This window comes from Triticum dicoccoides, chromosome 3B (genome assembly GCF_002162155.2).
Source record: "Triticum dicoccoides isolate Atlit2015 ecotype Zavitan chromosome 3B, WEW_v2.0, whole genome shotgun sequence".
Lineage (NCBI taxonomy): Eukaryota > Viridiplantae > Streptophyta > Magnoliopsida > Poales > Poaceae > Triticum > Triticum dicoccoides.
This window is the reverse complement of record NC_041385.1, coordinates 119,724,691-119,747,123: the sequence shown is the minus strand read 5'-3', so window position 1 is coordinate 119,747,123 and position 22,433 is coordinate 119,724,691. Positions and strand designations below refer to the sequence as shown.

Below are 22,433 nucleotides of genomic sequence, written 5' to 3'. Positions count from 1 at the left end.
GCTAAACACTACTCCCATTGCAAGAACTACCAATCTAGTTGGCCAAACCAAACGGGTAATTCGAAGAGACTTGTAAAGATAACTCAATCATACATAAAAGAATTCAGAGAAGGATCAAATATTATTCATAGATAAGCTGGATCATAAACCCACAATTCATCGGTCTCAACAAACACACCGCAAAAAGAAGATTACATCGAATAGATCTCCACAAGAGAGGGGGAGAACATTGTATTGAGATCCAAAAAGAGAGAGGAAGCCATCTAGCTACTAACTATGGACCCGAAGGTCTGAAGTAAACTACTCACACTTCATTGGAGAGGCTATGGTGATGATGTAGAATCCCTCCATGGTAGATGCCCTCTCCGGCGGAGCTACGGAACAGGCCCCAAGATGGGATCTCGCAGATACAGAAGGTTGCGGCGGTGGAATTAGGTTTTTGGTTCCGTTTCTGATCTGACGGGGGTACGTAGGTATATATAGGAGGAAGGAGTATGTCGGTGGAGCAACAGGGGGCCCACGAGGCAGGGGGCACGCCCAGGGGGGCATCCTCCATCCTCATGACCGCCTCTGGCACTTCTTGGAGTAGGATCCAAGTCTCCTGGATCACATTCGGTGAGGAAATCACGTTCCCGAAGGTTTTATTCCGTTTGGACTCCGTTTGATATTCTGTTTCTTTGAAATACTGAAATAGGCAAAAAACAGCAATTCTGGGCTGGGCCTCCGGTTAATAGGTTAGTCCCAAAAATAATATAAAAGTGGAAAATAAAGCCCAATATAGTCCAAAACAGTAGACAAAGTATCATGGAGTAATAAAAAATTATAGATATGTTGGAGACGTATCAAGCATCCCCAAGCTTAATTCCTGCTCGTCCTCGAGTAGGTAAATGATAAAAAAGAATTTTTGATGCGGAGTGATACTTTGGCATAATTTCAATGTAAATCTTCTTGATTGTGATATGAATATTCAGATCCGAAAGATTCAAGACAAAAGTTCATATTGACACAAAAATAATAATACTTCAAGCATACTAATCAAAGCAATCATGTCTTTTCAAAATAACATGGTAAAAGAGAGTTCATCCCTACAAAATCATATAGTTAGGCTATGCTTCATTTTCTTCACACAAAGATGTTCCAAACTTCTATACCCCCGATGACAAGCCAAGCAATTGTTTCATACTTAAATAATCTCAAACCTTGTCAACCTTCACGCAATACATGAGCGTGAGCCATGGATATAGCACTATGGGTGGAATAGAATATGATAATGGGGATTGTGTGGAGAAGACAAAAAGGGAGAAAGTCTCACATTGACGAGGATAATCAACGGTCTATGGAGATGCCCATCAATTGATGTCAACATGAGGAGTAGGGATTGCCATGGAACGGATGCACTAAAGCTATGAATGCTCAACAAAAGAAAACTAGTGGGTGTGCATCCAACTTGCTTGCTCATGAAGACCTAGGGCAAGTTCTATAATCAAAGATGCCCACTAGTATATAAAAACAACAACTTATGAGACTCACTACATGAGAAACAAGGTGCTACTTTGAAGCACAATATATGAGACTCACTACATGAAGAACAAGGTGCTACTTTGAAGCACAAGTGTGGAAAAAGAGATAGTAGCATGGCCCTTTTTTCCTTTCTCTCTTTTTTTGGGCCTTTCTTTTTTTCTTTTGGCCTTTCTTTTTTTTGGGCAATGCTCTAATAATGATGATCATCACACTTCTATTGATTACAACATAAGGGTTACAACTCGAAACTTAGAACAAGATATGACTCTATATGAATGCCTCCGGCGGTGTAACGGGATGGTGCAATGAATCAAGAGTGACATGTATAAAAAATAATGCGATGGTGGCCTTGCCACAAATACGATGTCAACTAAATGATCATGCAATGGCAATATGACAAAAGTAACGTATGTCATGATGATGATGGTGGAAGTTGCTTGGCAATATATCTCGGAATGGCTATGGAAATGCCATAATAGGTAGGTATGGTGGCTGTTTTGAGGAAGATACAAGGAGGTTTATGTGTGATAGAGCGTATCGTATCACGGGGTTTGGATGCACCGGCGAAGTTTGCGCCAACTCTCAAGGTGAGAAAGGGAAATTCACGGTACCGAAGAGGCTAGCAAAGGCGGAAAGGTGAGAGTGTGTATAATCCATGGACTCAACATTAGTCAAAAGAACTCATATACTTATTGCAAAGATTTAGAAGTCATCAAAAATCAAGTAATATGTGCATGCTCCTAGGGGGATAGATTGGTAGGAAAAGACCATCGCTCGTCCCCGACCGCCACTCATAAGGATGCACAAGCCAGGTACACTTCATGTTTCAAATTTGTTACACAACTTTAACCATACGTGCATGCTACGGGACTTGTAAACTTCAACACAAGCATTTCTCAAATTCACAATCACCCAACTAGCACGACTTTGATATTATCACCTCCATATCTCAAAACAATTATCAAGCATCAAACTTATCTTAGTATTCAACGCACTCAAAAGAAAGCTTCACATATCTTGAATACCAAGTATATTAACATTAAGCAAATTACCATGCTATTAACGACTCTCAAAATAATCTAAAGTGAAGCATGAGAGTTCAATAGTTTCTTTAAAACAAATCCACCATCGTGCTCTAAAAGATCTAAGTGAAGCACTAGAGCAAAAAATATTACGCTCAAAAGATATAAGTGAAGCACAATGAGCAAAACTATCAAGCTCAAAAGATATAAGTGAAGCACAGTGAGTATTCTAGCAAATTCTAAATCATGTATTACTCTCTAAAAAGGTGTGTACAGCAAGGATGATTGTGGCAAACTAACAAGCAAAGACACAAATAATAAAGACGCTCCAAGCAAAACACATATCATGTGGTGAATAAAAATATAGCTCCAAGTAAATTACTGATGGAAATAGACGAAAGAGGGGATGCCTTCCGGGGCATCCCCAAGCTCTGACTTTTTGGTGTCCTTGGATTATCTTGGGGGTGCCATGGGCATCCCCAAGCTTAGGCTCTTGCCACTCTTTGTTCCATAATCCATCAAAAGAATTCACCCAAAACTTGAAAACTTCACAACACAAAACTCAATAGAAATCTCGTGAGCTCCGTTAGTGAAAGAAAACAAAAGACTACTTCAAGGTACTGTAATGAACTCATTCTTTTTTATATAGGTGTTAAACCTACTGTATTCCAACTTCCTTATGGTTTATAAACTAATTTATTAGCCATAGATGCATTGAAATAAGCAAACAACACACGAAAAACAGAATCTGTCAAAAACAGAACAGTCTGTAGAAATCTGTAACTAACGCAAACTTCTGGAACTATGAAACTTCTACCAAAATAAGACGTACTGGACAATTTGTTTATTGATCAGAATCAAAAAGAATCAATGCAAAATCACCTTCCTGTGATTTACTGAATTTTTTATCGTGAGCGCAAAGTTTCTGTTTTTCAGCAGAATCAAATCAACTATTATCATAGCTTATCCTATAGGTTCTACTTGGCACAAACACTAATTAAAACATAAACCCACATCTAAACAGAAAGTAGAAACAAAATTTAACACTAAACAGTAACGAAAACAAAGAACACAAAATAAAATTGGGTTGCCTCCCAACAAGCGCTATCGTTTAACGCCCCTAGCTAGGCATAAAAGCGAAGATAGATCTAAGTTTTGCCATTTTTGGCACTTGATGTGTAAGTAGCAAGAGAGGCTTTCCTTTGTAAGTCATTCATCCTTCTATTCATATTAAGAACATTACCATTAATGGATGAGGTGAGATTAAGTACGTTACGGAAATTTGCATCTAAGCTAGACTTCATCTCTTTGATAATTTTATTTTGATAAAAGCACAAGAGAGTAGTTGATTCCACTTTATCATTTAAGGGGTGCCCAAATATAGTTTACATTTTTTCATAGGTATCTATAGCATCCCCTTCAAGAAAACCTTCTTCAAAAATAGAATCTAGAACATGTTTAAAAGAGGCAGGCAAGCCAACATAGAAACTTTTTAGGTAAATATCGATTTGATATTGTGGCACATAGCTAGCCCGAATCCTTAATAACCTATCCCAAGCATCTTTTAAAGATTCATCAAGTAAATAGCGAAAGATTCCGGATTCATCATCATCAAAATCATCTAAATTCTCATTAGTGATCTCGGTGGGTCTTTCTGTAGCATCATTGTTTATGAGCTTAGAAAGGATAGATAGGTTGTCCATGGCACTAGAACTCGGGAGAAATCCCTTAGTTCTTTTTGATTCGGCCATGGTAACAAGTAATCCAACACACAAGCAAAGGCAAACGAGAAAAAAGGCAAAAGAGAAAGAGAGGAGGAGATTGGGAAAGAGAGGGCGAATAAAACGGCAAGGGTGAAGTGGGGGAGAGGAAAACGAGAGGCAAATAATGTAATGCGAGAGATAGGGATTGTGTTGGGTACTTGGTATGGTTGACTTTTGCACAAACTCCCAGGCAACGGCGCCAGAAATTCTTCTTGCTACCTCTTGAGCACTGCGTTGGATTTCCCTGAAGAGGAGAGGATGATGCAGTAAAGTAGCGTAAGTATTTCCCTCGGTTTTTGAGAACCAAGGTATCAATCCAGTAGGAGATCACGCACAAGTCCCTCGTACCTACACAAAACGATAGCTACTCGCAACCAACACGATTAGGGGTTGTCAATCTCTTCAAGGTCACTTACGAGGGTGAGATCTGATAGAGATGATAAATAATATTTTTGGTATTTTTGATATAGAGATGCAAAGTAAAAAGTAAAAGCCAAGGTAAAAACAAAGCAAGTAAATAAAGTAATGGAGATTGATATGATGAGAATAGACCCGGGGGCCATAGGTTTCACTAGTGGCTTCTCTCAAGAGCATAAGTATTCTACGGTGGGTGAACAAATTACTGTTGAGCAATTGATAGAAAAGCGAATAATTATGAGATTATCTAGGTATGATCATGTATATAGGCATCACGTCCAAGACAAGTAGATCGAAACGATTCTGCATCTACTACTATTACTCCACTCATCGACCGCTATCCAGCATGCATCTAGAGTATTAAGTAAAACAGAGTAACGCCTTAAGCAAGATGACATGATGTAGAGGGATAAATTCATGCAATACGATAAAAACCCCATCTTGTTATCCTCGATGGCAACAATACAATACGTGTCTTGCAACCCTTTCTGTCACTGGGTAAGGACACCGCAAGATTGAACCCAAAGCTAAACACTTCTTCCATTGCAAGAACTACCAATCTAGTTGGCCAAACCAAACGGATAATTCAAAGAGACTTGTAAAGATAACTCAATCATACATAAAAGAATTCAGAGAAGAATCAAATATTATTCATAGATAAGCTGGATCATAAACCCACAATTCATCGGTCTCAACAAACACACCGCAAAAAGAAGATTACATCGAATAGATCTCCACAAGAGAGGGGGAGAACATTGTATTGAGATTTAAAAAGAGAGAAGAAGCCATATAGCTACTAACTATGGACCCGAAGGTCTGAAGTAAACTACTCACACTTCATCGGAGAGGCTATGGTGATGATGTAGAAGCCCTTCGTGGTAGATGCCCTCTCCGGCGGAGCTCTGGAACAGGCCCCAAGATGGGATCTCGCACAGAAGGTTGCGGTGGTGGAATTAGGTTTTTGGCTCCGTTTTTGATCTGACAGGGGTACGTAGGTATATATAGGAGGAAGGAGTACGTCAGTGGAGCAACAGGGGGCCCACGAGGCAGGGGGCGCGCCCAGGGGGCGCCCTCCACCCTCGTGACCGCCTCTGGCACTTCTTGGAGTAGGGTCCAAGTCTCCTGGATCACGTTCGATGAGGAAATCACGTTCCCGAAGGTTTTATTCCGTTTGGACTCCGTTTGATATTCTGTTTCTTCGAAATACTGAAATAGGCAAAAAAACAGCAATTCTGGGCTGGGCCTCCGGTTAATAGGTTGGTCCCAAAAATAATATAAAAGTGGAAAATTAAGCCCAATATAGTCCAAAACAGTAGACAAAGTAGCATGGAGTAATCAAAAATTATAGATGCGTTGGAGACGTATCATGGCCCAACGCGCCGACTCAAACCCATTTCACGTCCACGTCACGTCCGTGCCGACACATTTGCGGCCCAAATTTGCGCCTGGAATGCGTCGGCGCGGAGGCCAAGCGGATGCGCCGCGCGTCTCCTCGCCGTCCGCCGCGTCCCCACCTGTCAGTCGTCCAACTACGACGGTCAACATAATTTATGACGACTGCCCACCTTGGGCCCTGATGACCCACAAGTATAGGGGATCTATCGTAGTCCTTTCGATAAGTAAGAGTGTCGAACCCAACGAGGAGCAGAAGGAAATGATAAGAGGTTTTCAGTAAGGTTTTCTCTGGAAGCACTGAAATAGTAGGTGATAGATAGTTTTGTGATAAGATAAATAGTAACAAGCAAAAGTAAATAAAGTAAATAAGGTGCAGCAAGGTGACCCAATCCTTTATGTAGCAAAGGATAAGCCTGGAAAAATTCTAATAATAATGAAGGAGCTCCCGAGGACACATTGGGAATTATCGTCAAGCTAGTTTCATCACGTTCATAAGATTCGCGTTCGGTACTTTGATAATTTGATATGTGGGTGGACCGGCACTTGGTTACTGCCCTAACTTGGACAAGCATCCCACTTATGATTAACCCCTATTGCAAGCACCCGCAACTACAAAAAGGAGTATTAAGGTAAACCTAACCACAGCATTAAACATATGGGTCCATATGAACCCCTAAGGAAGCAATTCATAAACTAGGGTTTAAGCTTCTGTCACTCTAGCAACCCATCATCTACTTGTTACTTCCCTATGCCTTCCTCTAGGCCCAAATAATGGTGAAGTGTCATGTAGTCGATGTTCACATAATACCACTAGAGGAGAGACAACATACATCTCATCAAAATATCGAACGAATACCAAATTCACATGACTACTAATAGCAAGACTTCACCCATGTCCTCAGGAACTAAAGTAACTACTCACAAAGCATAATCATGTTCATAATCAAAGGTGTAATAATATGCATTAAGGATCTGAACATATGATCTTCCACCAAGTAAACCAATAAGTATCAACTACAAGGAGTAATCAACACTACTAGCAACCCACAGGTACCAATTTGTGGTTTTGGATACAAGATTGGATACAAGAGATGAACTAGGGTTTGAGAGGAGATGGTGCTAGTGAATATGTTGATGGAGATTGATCCCCTCCCGATGAGGGGATCGTTGGTGATGACGTTGGTGATGATTTCCCCCTCCCGGAGGGAAGTGTCCCCGGCAGAACAGCTCCGCTAGATTCCTAGATTGATTCCGCCAAGGTTCCGCCTCGTGGCGGCGGAGTTTCGTCCCGTAAGCTTGCCCATGAATTTTTCAGGACAAAACCCTTCATATAGCAGAAGATGGTCGCCGGAAGCCCACCAGGGGGCCCAGGAGATATGGGGCGCACCCTATAGGGGGGGCGCCCCCTATCTCCTGGACAGGGTGTGGGCCCCCTGGCCTATTTCTTTTGCTCATAATTCCTTAATAAATCCAAAAAGTGGTTTCGTGGAGTTTCAGGACTTTTGAGTTGTGAAGAATAGGTTTCCAACGTTTGCTCCTTTTTCAGCCAGAATTCCAGCTGCCAGTATTCCCCCTCTTCATGGTAAACCTTGTAAAATAAGAGAGAGTAGCCATAAGTATTGAGATATAATGTGTAATAACAGCCCTTAATGCAATAAATATTGATATAAAAGCATGATGCAAAATGGACGTATCAACTCCCCCAAGCTTAGACCTCGCTTGTCCTCAAGCGGAAACCGAAATCGGAAAATATGTCCACATGTTTAGAGATAGAGGTGTCGATAAAAAAATAAAATACAGACATGAGGGCATCATGATCATTCTAATAACAGCAACATATAAGGATTTTGTCATATGATTTCCTATGTTCAAGTAATAAGCAATTCACAATGTCAAGTGTGGTTCATAAACTTCATTGGGAACTAATAAACTATAATCTCAATCATTGAAGCAATTGCAATTTATCATAACATCACAAAGAGTCAATAATAGAGCTTTTCAGCAAGATCACATACTCAACTATCTCGTAGTCCCCCATAATTGTTAACACTCACTCAATACTTGTGGTTATAGAGTTTCAGCCGGACACTGAGAAAGATAGGGGCTTATTATGTTGCCTCCCAACATATTCACCTTTAGGTGATGTCAACAATAATAGCCTATGCCAACTTACATTCAATTTGATATATGTATCATGACCTTTCAAACACGAGGAGCTTGCCAAAGGATAAAATGAAAAAGTGGAAGGGTGAGGATCACCTTGACTCAAGCATAAAGTAAAAACATAAAGTAAAATATAGGCCGTTCGCAAAGGGAAGCAGAGGTTGTCATGCGCTTTTAGGGTTGGATACACAAAATCTTAATGCAAAAGAACGTCACTTTGTATTGCCCCTTGTATGTGGACCTTTATTATGCACTCTGTCTCTTTTATTACTTCCACAACAAGTTCGTACAAAGCTTATTTTCTCTGCATTAATAAGTCATGCATATTTAGAGAGAAATTTTTATTGCTTGCACCGATGACAACTTACTTGAAGGATCTTACTCAATCCATAGGTAGGTATGGTGGACTCTCATGGCAAAACTGGGTTTAAGGGAGTTTGGAAGCACAAGTAGTATCTCTACTTGGTGCAAGGAGTTTTGGCTAGCATGAGGGGGAAAGGCAAGCTCAACATGTTCAGAAGGTCACTGACAATATACTTTAACTGAGATATCGGAAAACATAAACCATTATGTTGTCTTCCTTGTCCAACATCAATTCTTTTAGCATGTCATACTTAATGAGTGCTTCACAATCATAAAAGATGTCCAAGATAATATATCTATATGTGAACCCCTCTTTCCTTATCACTTCCTATTAATTGCAACAATGACCAAGGCTACGTTCATCAACTCTCAACAATTTTATGCCTCATACTTTCTATGTGTGAAGTTATCACTATCCATAAGATCAATATGAACTCTTTTGTTCTTTCTACTTTCTCAAGATCATAGTAACATAGCAAAGCCCTTGACTCAACACTAATCTTTATTATAGATAGCACACGGACTCGCTTACAAAAAGAGATCACAACGAAAACTCAAAACTACTTGATATTAAAACTTCGAACTAATAGATCAAGATACTACTAAAAGGATCGAACTAAATAAAGCGGTAAAGATAGGAGTGTGATGGTGATACGATACCGGGGCACCTCCCCCAAGCTTAGCAATTGCCAAGGGGGGTTCCCATACCCATGTGATTATTTCTTCTATGGTGATGGAGGTGGTGATGATGATGGTGGATAATCGCACATTGAGCGTAAAAGCTCCTCCAACTTGCGGATAATGCCCTTGAGCCCAGCAATATGATCTTTCAACAAAATAAGCTCCTCCAACTTGCAGAAGATCTTCAGGGCGCCGACCCCCTCCTGGTGGCCGGGCGCCTAGAGTTGGCCTCTGGCTGGGTCCGCTCTGACGCCTCAGTTCGAGCGGCGCTGGTCCAGGCCGTGACGGCCTGCGATGAGGAGAAGCATGCCATCCTCCTAGCCAAGGCCGCTCGCGACGCCGCCTTGGGTAAGGTTGCGGATGTCCGGGGCCGCTGCAAGGCACTGGAGAGCAAGCTGCAAGGCCTACACGACGAGCTCGCCAAGGAGGTCCATGACCGCCAGGAGAAGGAGAAGGAGATGAAGACTCGAGAGGCTGCTGTCAAGGACCGGGACGCCGAGCTTGATGAATGTCGCAGTCGGTTGGAGACGCTGGAGCAGGTGTTGGAGGCGGAGAGGATCAAGCTGGACGGCAAGGTGAGGGTCCTGGCCGAGGATCGTGTGGCCTTCGCGCAGCTGGAGGAGAGAGCTCGCGCCTCGCTGAAGACACTTTATGATGGCAGCTTGGGAAAGCCGCTGGCTGGCACCGAGGATGGCCCCGCCAAGTTGCTTCCCTTCCTGGTCCGCGCACTTGAAGATGTCGCTGATGGCCTTGGCCCCACGGCCGAGGCCGAGGTGCGTGTCCTTTCTTCAGCAGCGCTAACGCGTGTCTTCACCCACGTCTATCTTCGCGACCCCAATGTCGACCTTGACAGCCTGCTAGAGCCTGCGAGCTACGAGCTTGCTGTTGCCTCTGCTGAGGCGGTGAAGGGTCGAGCGGAAGCCCTACTAGCGAGGTTTCGCGCCTTCAGCATCAAGCCAAGGCGAGATGCTGTCAACCCTGGGGCTTTGGGAGGTGGAGCCGCCTAGCGCAACTCCACCACCAGCGATGGCACCACCGGAAAGTGACCCCTTCATAGCTCCTGTCCTGTTTTAGTTCCTGTAACATGCATCATGCCTCGTGGAGGCGTTTAAACTTGTGTTTGGCGTTGTGAAAACAACCTATGGACTGCAATATTTGCTTTTGAATTCCTTGAGATTTGTGCTTTTCCTTCCTACTTGCATGTGTTCTACGTCGGCAGGGCCCGGCCCCGCGCATACCTCAGCCGCCGTTAGCCCCGACCGGAAACCAGGACGGGACCAAGGAGTGAGGGGCTACGTGACCAATTAGGCTCTTGAGTCGCGATGCTCAGGAGTCCCCCTTGACGCGCGAACATCAAGTAGGGAGGGGAGGCATAGGAGTGGATCTATCGTTCTACGTCGGCAGGGCCCAGCCCCGCGCATACCTCAACCGCTTTTAGCCCTGACCGGAAACCAGGACGAAACCAAGGAGTGAGGGGCTACGTGACCAGTTAGGATCCTGAGTCGCGATGCTCAGGAGTCCCCCTTGACGTTCAAACAGCCTTCGTACCTTGGCTCCGCTCGAGGAGGGGCGCGCGACGAACCAGGTCCGAAGGGCCTGGCTGGGTGGCATATGCCCGGGCGTGGCCCGGGCATAGTCCCCGTGCCCAGCCCCCTCGCATGGCACTCCCGAGGGGAGGCGTTACGATAGGGCCGGACACTAAGCTCTGGGCTCCCTGAGGTTGATGCGGCCGTGGGCCACCCTCAGTTGTTTATCACCAGCGCGGAGCATAGCGCTTCCGTATGTGTATGGGCATAGCCGCTCCTCGGCAGTGTCGTCAGCCAGCACGGAGCATGGTGCTTCCACTGGTACGTGGGAGGGGGCTCCCCTCCGGGAGGAGCCCCTGGGGCGTGTACAGCCCCTCCCTGACACATGGCTGGCATGGTAGGGCTTGACGAGGTGTATCTGGGCACCCGTGAGCCAGCGCGGGACTCACGGGGCCCTACCTCAAGGCGGGTTGCACCTGGCTCTGGGCCTTTGTTTGTAATGTGCTCCTGCAAATTTGGTTAGATGCCGACGCTCTACGTCCTCAGGTCCCAGCCCTCGAGCGAGCTCAGCCGTCGCTGGTATGCCAGGTCGTGATGCCGTGGACAAGGCCAGGAGGTGAGGGCTGGAGAGCCAGTAAGAGTCCATGAGTTGCGATGCTCAGGTACCCCCCTTTTAACGTGCAAGCGGTTGGCTGAGGGAAGAAGGGCGCAGTCACAGGCATTAAGTAATAATCATGGTGGGTCAAATGCACGACCTGAATAAATGCGAGAGAGATACATGTCGCTGGGTCAGGCCCGAGCGGCTTGGGGATAATGCAGCCCGAGGGGCGCCCCCAACAAAGTAACCTAAAGGCATAAACAAAAGGGATACATGCCGCAGGGACGGACCCACGCGGCCTGGGAATGATGCAGCCCTGGGGGCGCTCCCAGCTGAAAATGAGACTCGAAGGATGTCACCTGATGATGTTGGAGATGAAGGGATGCTGAAGTAGCTGACGACGCATGCTGCGGAGACCGACCCTCACGAGCTCCCAGGCCCAGGAGCCTCGGGGGGCTCCGGAGGCGCAGGCGGCTCCTCAAGGACCATCTCCATCTCTGCCAGGACTGCAGAATGCCTGACCTCCTAAGCCTCCAGAATACTCCTCAGCAGGCGCTGATGAGCGGCAACTACGTTCGGCAGGCCGAAAGGCATGCGAACGTAGCTGTGAGGTGGACCCTCGCAACGTCCCACGCGCGAGGGCCAGAAGTGCTCCTGAGAGGCGGCTCGGTTGAGCCCTGGTACGTAGATGCAGATGCGCAGCCCACCATCCTCGCCTGGATGGGGAGCTACGGCGGGTAAGAGGCGGCTGCCACTCATGACTCTTGACTCCTGCAGCTCCTGAGTGATCTCCCTCATGAACTCCCGAGGGTTTGGCCCTCGTTGCCTTGTTCCTTCCTGAGGGAAACGCGCTTTGAAGCACGCCTCCAAGTGGTGCCCGAGGGCCTCCCTCGTGATCTTGGCAAAGTCGATGGCCCTCCAGGAGAGAGCCCCCGAGCCTTGCTCGAGGAGGGCGTCGGGCGCGCCTTCCTATGCGACAGAAGGAGGCGCCCCTTGAACGGGCGCGGATCCTGGCACAACGCCATTAGAAGGGCCTGCCTCCCGAGGGTTCGGACCAGGTGATGCCTTCTTCTTCTTAGGGACTGCCTCGGGAAGTCTTCCGCTCCTGTGCTCTGGGTCTTCGATTGCCGCGGCTTGAAAAGCACGCTCAAGGAAACACACTGCATCCCTCTCCTCACAAGGCACTGTGATGACTCCACCGCTTCCTGGCATCTTGAGGACATTGTAGCCGTGATGAGTCACAGCCATGAACTTTGCCAGGGCTGGGTACCCGAGGATGGCATTGTATGGCAAGCGAATGTGGGTGACGTCGAAGTCAATGAGCTGGGTGCGATAGTTGTCGCACTTCCCAAAGGTGACAGGAAGGCGAACTTGCCCTATCGGAACGGTGTAACCATCAGTGACTCCTGAGAAAGGCTTGGTTGGCTGAAGCTGATTGTATGACACTTGGAGATTGTTGAATGTCTCGACGGACAGGACGTTGAGTCCTGCTCCGCCATCGATGAGGGTCCTGGTGACTTGCACATTGCTGATGATTGGGGAGCAAAGCATCGGGAGGACTCCGGCCGTGGCTGCGCACTTGAGCTGATCCGCTGAGCTAAATGTGATAGCGCATGCTGACCACCTGAGAGGGCGCGTGGCCTCAAGCTTGGGGAGGACTGCATTCACCTCGCGAGCAAACTGTTTGAAGATGCGCTCAGAGGCTGGGGCCTGAGCGCCGCCCAGGATGCAAGCGATTGCGCGCGGCTCCTGGAAGCCCCCAGCCCCTTCGTCCTAATGATGGTCTTCATTCCTCCTCGGCTGAGGTGGCAGAGGAGGGAGGCCTGCGTTGCCTTGAGGGTGATCCTCACGAGGCTGATCCCTCCAGTCTCCCTCGCGAGGCTGGTCCTATCAGCGGTCCTCGCGAGGTCGGTCACGCCACCCTTGGCGAGGGCCACGGTATTCCCATCGTCCTCCACCTCTTCCTCCTCCTCAGCCATAGCCTCGGTCGTTGCGCTCGGGGCGTCGGCCGGCACGCACATCTCGCACGGCCCTGAGCTCTTGGCACTCGTTGGTGTTGTCGGTGTGGAGGTCGTGGTACACGCAGTACCGGCTACCCTTGGATGACTCAGGCTGATCCCTGCCTTGCTTGGTGTCTGGCTCTGCTGCAAGCACAACATCCCCCTTGCGCTTCACGTCCTTGACCTTGTGCTTCTTCTCTTCTGGATCGGCAGCCGGAAGCTCGAGGAGGGAGAGGCGCCCTTCCGCAGCCCTGGCGCACTTGGTCGCCAAGTTGAATAGCTCCAGGGATGTGCACAGGTCTTCGTGGATTGTCAGCTCCTCTTTCATCTTGATGTCACGCACGTCGTCAGATAAGGCTGAGATGATGGCCTCTTCAGTCACCCTGGGGATCTTGAGGCGAGCGTTGTTGAAGCGCTGGATGTACTTTTGCAGGGTCTCTCCTTGCTGTTGCTTAAAGCGGCGGAGGTCACTCATGGCCGGGGGCCGGTCACGAGTGCCTTGGAAGTTGGCGATGAGGCGAGTGCGCATCTCGTCCCAGGAGGAAATCGTGCCAGGAGCCAGGTTTAGGAGCCAGGTGCGGGCACAATCCTTAAGCGCCATGGGAAACCGGTTCGCCATGACTTTCTCGTCCCCGTTGGCGGCTTCGATGCCCAGCTCCTAGAGCTGTAGGAACTCCGCAGGGTCAGCCGTGTCGTCGTAGCGCGGGGGCAGATCTGGCTTGAACTTGCCCGGCCAGGCCACGCTGCACAGCTCGGCGGTGAAGGCACGACAACCTGTTGTGGCCACTGGAGGCCTTTGGTGGCGAAGGGCTTGATCTTGGAGGTCTCCGCGCGCCGCCGTCAGGAGCAGCGCGGGGTCTTGGCACGCTGGAGCAGGAGCGCGGTCATGACGTGCCGGTGCGGGGAGCACTCGGGCAGCTTCTTGAGGACGAGGGATCTCTTGGCAGCTCTTCTCTTGCTGCGTGGGCGCTGGACGAAGCAGGTCCCGTCCAGGGCCGCGCGCCTTGGGGCCAGGGCGCCCTCTTGAGGGGGAGGCGGCTGAGGCGCCTCCGGAGCTGCGTTGCCCGCGCAGGGCGGGGGGTGGTGTAGCAAGAGGGATGGTGCAGGGGAGCCCCCTGCGGCGCTGACGAGCTCGGTGATGCGGGCAAGCCACTCGTCGTAGAGGTCGTCGACGAGACGGTAGTGCAGGAGCTCTCGTGCCAGGAGCAACGCGGCGTGCGCGTCCGCAGGGGCGCGACGGGCGTGCGATGACGAGCCTGCTGGAGTCAGCGACGGGGTGGCGGTGCGGCCTTCTCGCCGCACTGAAGGATGCATGGATGAGGCTTGCTGCTCGTTCCCCGTCGGACCGGTGGCGGCGTGGGCGGCAGGCAACGGGGAACGACGGGGAGGCCCTCCGACGGGGGCCGTCTGGGCGACATGGGCCGCGAGGGTAGCCCGGCGCTCGACGCGGGCTCGACGAGCATCAGACATGGATGCGACAGACGGCGAAACACAAGACGGCGGAACGCGTGATTCCGGCGCACCCCTACCTGGCGCGCCAAATGTCGGATTTTGGGTTTCGGCAGACCCTTAAGGTTCGAACTCTGGGGTGTGCGCGAAGATCACTCCCCCTACCGGCTCACGTCTCGTCGCCTCGCAAAGGATCTAGGCTACACGAAGAACAACACAAGGGACGCAAGGTTTATACTGGTTCAGGCCACCATGGTGGTGTAATACCCTACACCAGTGCGTGTGGTGTGTGGATTGCCTCAGGGGCTGATGATGAACAATACAAGGGAAGAACAACCTCGCGAGGGGAGGAGTTCTTGTGGTGGTGTTGTCCCTTTAGTGTGGTGATTCCAGATGCGGGTCTCGATCAGATCGTCCCCTTCTACTGTGGTGGCTAGCCCTATTTATAGAGCGAGGCCCTGGCCCTCTTTACAAATATTGAGTGGGAAGGGCGCCAATAATTGGTCATTTTGAAGGGGAACATCTAGTACACTTATCCTGACTAAAATTGGTCCTCGCCTGCCAAAGGCTCTGACGATGACACCTTCCTGGGCTCCACGATGACCTCCATCCTGCCGTTCTGCTGGTCTTGATCTTGTTGCATCGAAATGGTAACATTTGCCTGATGCCTTGGCCTGTGCTTGCCCCCTTTGCACTGAAGGGAAAACAAGGACACTGCCCAGGCCGGCGCCCGTCTGGCTTCGGTCGTCATGGCTTGCGTCACGGGCACCTCGTGAGGTACCCCGCCTTGATTTCTCCGCCTCCTCGCGAGCCAGTCTGACGAGGCTGCGCCTGAGGAAGCTTCCTGTCGTCCGCCCCGCGAGGCTTGGCCCGCGCGAGGGTCTTGAGCTTGTGCTGACGAAGATGGAACGTACTGGGCCACTCCCTGAGCCACGCTGCAGGCCGCAGGCAGACAAGTCTGGGTACCCCCGTTCCCAGAACGCCGACAACTTTCAATACTTTTTTGGCGCGCCGACGAAATGGGTCAGGCCAGCGTTGGATGCTCGCGCTGACCCAAACACAACACCGGACGTTTGTGTCGATCGTGCCGACCCAAACGAACAAAAGCGGACAAAAGCGTCGTCCATTTGGGTCGGCCGTTGGAGTTGCTCTAAGAAACATTTTTTGGTCCATCCCTACCCACAGGTCACCTTTGTTCTCCAGCTTCACTGAACACGGACGAGTCCCACATGTCACTCCAACCTTCGTCCCGCCCTGCTCCAGAACCCGTCCACGTTCATCCAAACCAAACGCTGAGCCTGAACCATGAAGCATCATCCTCATCACGTCTCTCACCTCAGTCGCAGAACAGTCCGCCACGCGAACACCACAGCCCAAACCTCGCGAACCAAACCCTGCACAGCAGATGGCGCCCGTGGCGGGCAGCAGCTTCTTTCAGGAAGCGCGGCTCCCGGAGCAGCGGGCCGTCGAGGGCGTCGCCTTCCCCGCGGTGCTCGTCCCGACCGCCGGGCCCCCGGGGCCGGGAGAGGGGAGCCTCGACGAGTTCCTGGCCGCCGTGCGGTCGGAGCGGGCGTCCCGGGTGGAGCCGCTGCTGCGGGAGGCAGGGGCGGTGCTGCTGCGGGGGTTCCCCGCGCGGACGGCGGCGGACTTCGACGCCGCCGTGGAGGCGTTCGGGTACGAGGAGCTGCCGTACGTCGGCGGCGCGGCGCCCCGGACCAACGTGGTGGGGCGGGTGTTCACCGCCAACGAGTCGCCGCCCGACCAGAAGATCCCCTTCCACCATGAGATGGCGCAGGTCAGCCGCAACCAGCCTCCTGCGTTAGCCCAACTCCATATAAACGCGATAGCAAATTGATAATTTCGAAACTATAATGGTTAAGCTTGATATGATACTGCACTAGCTCTGAGCTAATGGCAAACCACTCGACACATCTGTAATTGATTGCATATGATGGATATTCAGAACTAATTATGTAACGATGTTACCATACGAGCTTGAATTGTGTAAAACTAATCTTATCTGGAATCTTGATTCTCATCATTCCTTAGGTTCCGACTTTTCCGGCAAAACTGTTCTTCTTCTGTGAGGTAGAACCAAAAAGTGGTGGAGAGACACCAATAGTGCTGAGCCACTATGTGTATAAGAGGATGAAGGAAAACTTCCCTGAATTTGTGGAGAAATTGGAGAAGCATGGCCTGATATACACAAGGGTATTGGGAGAGGGTGACGACCCATCTTCTCCAATCGGCCGTGGATGGCAATCTACATTTCTCACTAAAGATAAATCCGTTGCCGAGGAAAGGTCTGGCTTCTTGTTCCTTTCAAACAGAGCTAATATATTATAGGCTCTGTTATCAGTTCTGAACATTTGCATTTGCATTCAGAAAACCACTGTAACATTATTGTACTTCACTAGATATGCATCAGTGCATGAGTTTGGTTCAGTGTGTATCTAGAGTTCAAGATTGAGCTGCTATTGTCTTGGTTGCAAAGTTCAGGATGAGTCAATGTGGATCATTTATTAGCATTGTATTACAAGGCGTGTCTAGAATTCAAGATTGTAATCATGCATATCTTTGTCTTAGTTACTACTCCCTCCGTTCACAAATATAAGATGTTCTAACTTTTTCTTGAGTCGGATGTATTTCGACACGTTTTAGTGTGTGTGTTTAGTCCATATTGAAATATCCAAAACATCTTATATTTGTGAACGGAGGGAGTACATCTATTTCTGGTACTCAATTATTTAACCCATTTTAGTTTATGTAACCCATTTTGGTTTATTCTAAAGGCATTTTGTCATGATACTTAATACTCCCTCTGTCCGGAAATACTTGTCGGAGAAATATATGTATCTAGACATATTTTAGTTCTAGATACATTCATTTCTCCGACAAGTATTTTGGGACGGAGGGAGTACTTTTTTTTATCTTTCATCTTGTCATGAGTGCAGCACATCACAAAACACATGGCACTTCTCAGTAAAAAAATGCTAAAAGCTTTTGAATAACATTTGAAGTAGGGTTTCATTGATACATTTAGCCCATTCACAATGCTGATAACTGAACTTTCACCCTGTTGTTGTTCACAGGGCTGCGAAGCTTGGGATGAAGCTGGAATGGACCCACGACGGGGTTAAAACAGTGATGGGTCCAATACCAGCAGTCAAGTGGGACAAGAGCCGAGGGAGGAAGATATGGTTCAACAGCATGGTCGCCGCCTACACAGGGTGGAAGGACGCCCGCAATGATCCAGTTAAGGCCGTCACCTTCGGCGACGGCTCGCCCTTGCCCGCCGATGTCATAGAGGAATGTGGCAAGATCCTAGAAGAAGAATGCGTCGCGGTTCCATGGCAGCAAGGTGACATCCTTCTCATCGACAACTGGGCGGTGCTGCACTCACGGCGGTCCTTTGAGCCCCCACGGCGCGTACTTGCTTCTCTCTGTAAATAGCATGTAAATGTTCGACATTAGAGATGAGGCTTTGCTCGGGATTGATCCGCACTTCTGCGGGTTGTATGTACCATGTACGTGATCGGATTTGCACATACAAAACTGGAATAATTTTGTGCAGCAGGACAGGAAGAATCATTGTGTTGTTTTTGCTTGTTTGCAACCTGTAACATATGAAGTCATGAACCTTGCAATCAACAAATCTGCGGTTTTACATGCATCACTTCAACAGCAACATGTGGCACTTTTGATAGATGAAAATTTTACAACATGTATTTAGCACCCGCATTTTATTAGACCACATTGAATCAGATCAGAGACTTCAGAGGCGGCGGCGAATCACGCCATGGCAATGGCGGCAGCAGCAGGAAGAGGCTTCTAGCCAGAGAATTTGCTACTCCCCTTCGATCCATATTCTGCGGCGGTGAATCACACAGTGGCAATGACGGAGCTATCTGCAGACTAAAACTGTAGGTCTTGCATGCGTTTTAATCAAGAAACTAACAGAGCTCCATTTCCTGGTTTGTTGTTGCATGTACAAATAAGCAATGCATGGACTCATATATTTGGTTTTTTCTTGTATGTGCAACAGGTTACTCAATTTTTTCAAAAAGGATGCATTTGGATTTCTCTTGAATGCACAACAGTAATCTCACAACTCATGCATTTTGCCTATTTATTCTCAAATAATTTGGATTGCTTACCACGTCTGCATGCATGCACGCCAAAGCTGAACATTTGTGTTGCAGATACTCATATTGGTGTTGTTTTACAGTAAGTCAATAACTATTCCCAAACCAAGTAGTACAGAAAACCAAAATCTCAAGTGTGTTTTGACCTTGCATTAGATATGTCACTTCATCCAAGCAGTTTGTTTGTTTATTAATTTGTTTTACCATAGATCCTCCTATTGATCTAAAGAAGCATACCTTATTTTTTTGTGCTAAATCCATTCTGCAAAAGAAGAGCACTGCCAGGAGAAGAAAATAGTAGGCATTTAGGGACAAATGACAAAGAAAGTACTCCCTCCGTCCCAAAATTCTTGTCCTAGAATTCTGTCAACCTATCTCTCATATTATTTCCAAGTTCTACTTGCATATCCTCAAATTAGGGATCCTAGATAATGAATGTGGTATGGCGCTGACTAGCAACACGAAATACCTGTAACCATTGAAGAAGTGCCTACAAAATAAAGGTAAGAAGACTGCATTTCAATGGTGAGCGTGTCCAAACACCGGTGAGATCAGTCAAGGGAACTAGTGTGTTGGCAACAAATTATGCTTAAGCTCATGTGTCATGTCAGAAAAAAGGAGCCAGGCGTCACAGTTGGGACTTCGGAGCATCCACAAAGCAGAATGGTTGAACTGCAGGTTGATGCATCTTCGATAATGACAGTCTTTCGGGGGCTGCAGGAGCAATTATTAGTTCAAGATGCCAAAGAGTTTTTCTTCATTGGCGCAACTTCTCAAGCTTTGGACCTTGTATATGACTAGAAAGGATTGCAAGAAATACAGGTTGATTAATGAGTATTTAACTTGACATAACCATGCCCATTGTCCATCATGGTCTTGCAACGGGGATGCAAGATTGAATTGCAAGGCAATCCCCAAAAATGCAGCACTCATTTGGATATTAAGGATATTGATATCCGTAACATAAACTAGTAATATGATGGATCAAATCCACCTACCGTGAATCGTATCTACAGATCTGAGCTTCATCTAATTGCAACTGCATACTGGCTAGTGAATATAAACTATACTAATCATAACAAAGATGTACTCAGTTGGAAGAGTACAGAAGATTGCTATGCATAATGTCACTTGAAATAATACAGGAGATCACTCCCTTTGTTATGGACTTTTCTGTTTGTTAATTAAATCTTCACATTTTGTTAAGCAGTTTTTACGTAACATGGGTTTTGGTTTAATTATTTTTGTCTTCATGAAAACACAAACCATTTATTATCACGATTTATCAAACATAGCAATGTCCACATCCACTTCAAAAGTTAACCAAGCATATCAACTAGGGTGCAAACTCCCCAGACAGCTGAGGCAATAACTACAGAAATCAGGTGGTTTTTCAGAAACTATTGGCGGTTCTAGGTATATCCCATTCAAATTATACATAATTTTCACATATCCCATTGAGATCATCAACACTTTGACATACTGTATCAATCAAGGCTATATTGAATTGAATGGAATCAAATACACAAGGGCTGAAAATAAGTTGCTGTTGCAGGAGCAATGAAGTAAAGTAGTTTCTTATTTCTCATAAAACAAGGAGCAATACAGATTCGAGGTACAAAATTTTAACAAGTAGAGGACAAAAGAATCACCCTAAGCATGCTGATAAGATCCAGCACACATGAACAATGACAAACAAAACAGCATAACTACTCAAGCAGAATTGAGCTCAATAGTAGCACGCGATAAGAGCCTCATCGGTTCAGTCGCAACCCACAAGAGCCAAAGCACTGAGCCATGCAGCGGCACCCCTCCTATTCAATCCGCACTCTGCCATTACTCATATGCGCAAACTTGGAAACCTCTTCAAAGAATTCATCTGCAGCCTCGTGGCAGTTCTTCATCTGCGAGATCCTAAGGACCATCCGCCGCAGCCTTGGACTGTACCTGACAAGGGACTCAATGGTGATCAGCTTCTGCTCAGCATTCAAGGGTGAGCGCACAGTGATTAGGACCTCCTCCAATGAAGATATCAGGAACCTCGAGTCCAACTGCAATGTCAGAGAAACAAATTAGCCATGCCATACACCAGCGTGAAGTGAAAGGATGCAATTGATGAGCAGTAGGATATGACGCACATTTTTCAGGCTGTTCTTTTGGCAGAGCGACGCAAACATGGCGCCGTGGACCTCAAACTTGCAGAGCTTCGGGTGGCTGTTGAAGAACTCAACGAGGTCGACCTCGGGAAACGGCTGGAGAGTGTCGAAATCACCGCAGAACTCCACCTTCATCACCAGATGCTTCGCCTCGGCGCCGCATTGCAGCACATGGCTGACGGCTCCCCAGCTCCACTGGACGCCACGCAGAGACAGCTGCTCCAACACCGGGAGCCTGTCTATCCCGACAGTATTCACCCTCCCTGAAAGATTGAACGGAAATTGACATTAGACCCGAATGAAACGAATTGAAAGTTTGAAACTGCGTTGGAAGGCCACGGGTGGGGGGTTCAGTCCAGTGCGTACCAGTGTTCTTGGAAATGGTGAGGCGTTTGAGGCGGTCGCCGCCGTGCAGGGTGATGTAGTTGAAACCCTGGACCTCGAGGGACTCGACAAGGGGCGCGGCGAGCGCGAGCGAGCAGGTGCCGGAGCCGACGAAGTCGAGGCGGCAGCGCTGGAGCAGGGGCATCGCCAAGAACACGGAGCCGGAGCACTCGCAGCCGAGCAGGGCGAGGTCGGTGAGATTGGGGCAGGCGTCGACGGCGCCGCTGACGGCGAGGTCCGCCAGGGACGCGCCGACGATCTCCAGCACGCGGAGCCGGTCGAGCCGGCCCCAGGCCGGCTCGCGCGTCATGGTGAGCCCCCAGAGCCGCAGCTCCTCGAGGTTGCGGGCGACGGCGACGCAGTCGAGGTGACCGGATCCGGACCCGGCGGCGGCGGCGGAGTCGACCCGGAGCTCGAGCACGCGCAGCGAGGCGCTCCGCGCGGCGAGCCAGCGCGGGAGCTGCGCGGCGGAGAAGGGGCAGTAGATGACGAGCTCCTGGAGGCGCGCCGCGGCCTGGACCATGCGGCCGATGGCGTCGTCGGCGCACGCGACGCCGCCGCGCCTCGTGACGTCGAAGGCGCTCCGCGGGAAGTAGAGCGCCGGGAGGAAGGGCACGCAGTGGCGCCAGCAGCGGGAGACGCCCGCGCAGGCGGCCACGTCGCGGGCGCTGCTGAGCCGGGAGAGGATGGCCTGCACCACGCCGTCCGGCAGCGCGTCCATCCCGCCGCCGTCGCCGCCGCACTCCATGCGCTCGGCGGAATGCGCAGGCGGGGCGAGATGCGGGGGGATGAATCGGGGGCTGGTGGATGGTGTGGGAGATGTGAGATGAGAGGCGTTCGAAATTTAAAT

General features: G+C 48.8%; 2 protein-coding genes across 2 annotated transcripts; one reads left to right on the top strand and one right to left on the bottom strand.

The window, feature by feature from the left end:
• Positions 1-16,166: 16,166 nt before the first annotated feature.
• Positions 16,167-18,565, top strand: LOC119275088 (clavaminate synthase-like protein At3g21360). Its single transcript, XM_037555872.1, has 3 exons — positions 16,167-16,693; positions 16,948-17,201; positions 17,991-18,565. The coding sequence occupies exons 1-3, from the start codon at positions 16,304-16,306 to the stop codon at positions 18,349-18,351; spliced, it is 1,005 nt and encodes a 334-aa protein (XP_037411769.1). The 5' UTR covers positions 16,167-16,303; the 3' UTR covers positions 18,352-18,565.
• A 2,039-nt stretch (positions 18,566-20,604) lies between these two features.
• Positions 20,605-22,394, bottom strand: LOC119275086 (F-box protein At1g10780-like). Its single transcript, XM_037555871.1, has 3 exons — positions 21,566-22,394; positions 21,182-21,462; positions 20,605-21,094 (listed from the first exon to the last, which is right to left on the bottom strand). The coding sequence occupies exons 1-3, from the start codon at positions 22,329-22,331 to the stop codon at positions 20,858-20,860; spliced, it is 1,284 nt and encodes a 427-aa protein (XP_037411768.1). The 5' UTR covers positions 22,332-22,394; the 3' UTR covers positions 20,605-20,857.
• Positions 22,395-22,433: the final 39 nt, after the last annotated feature.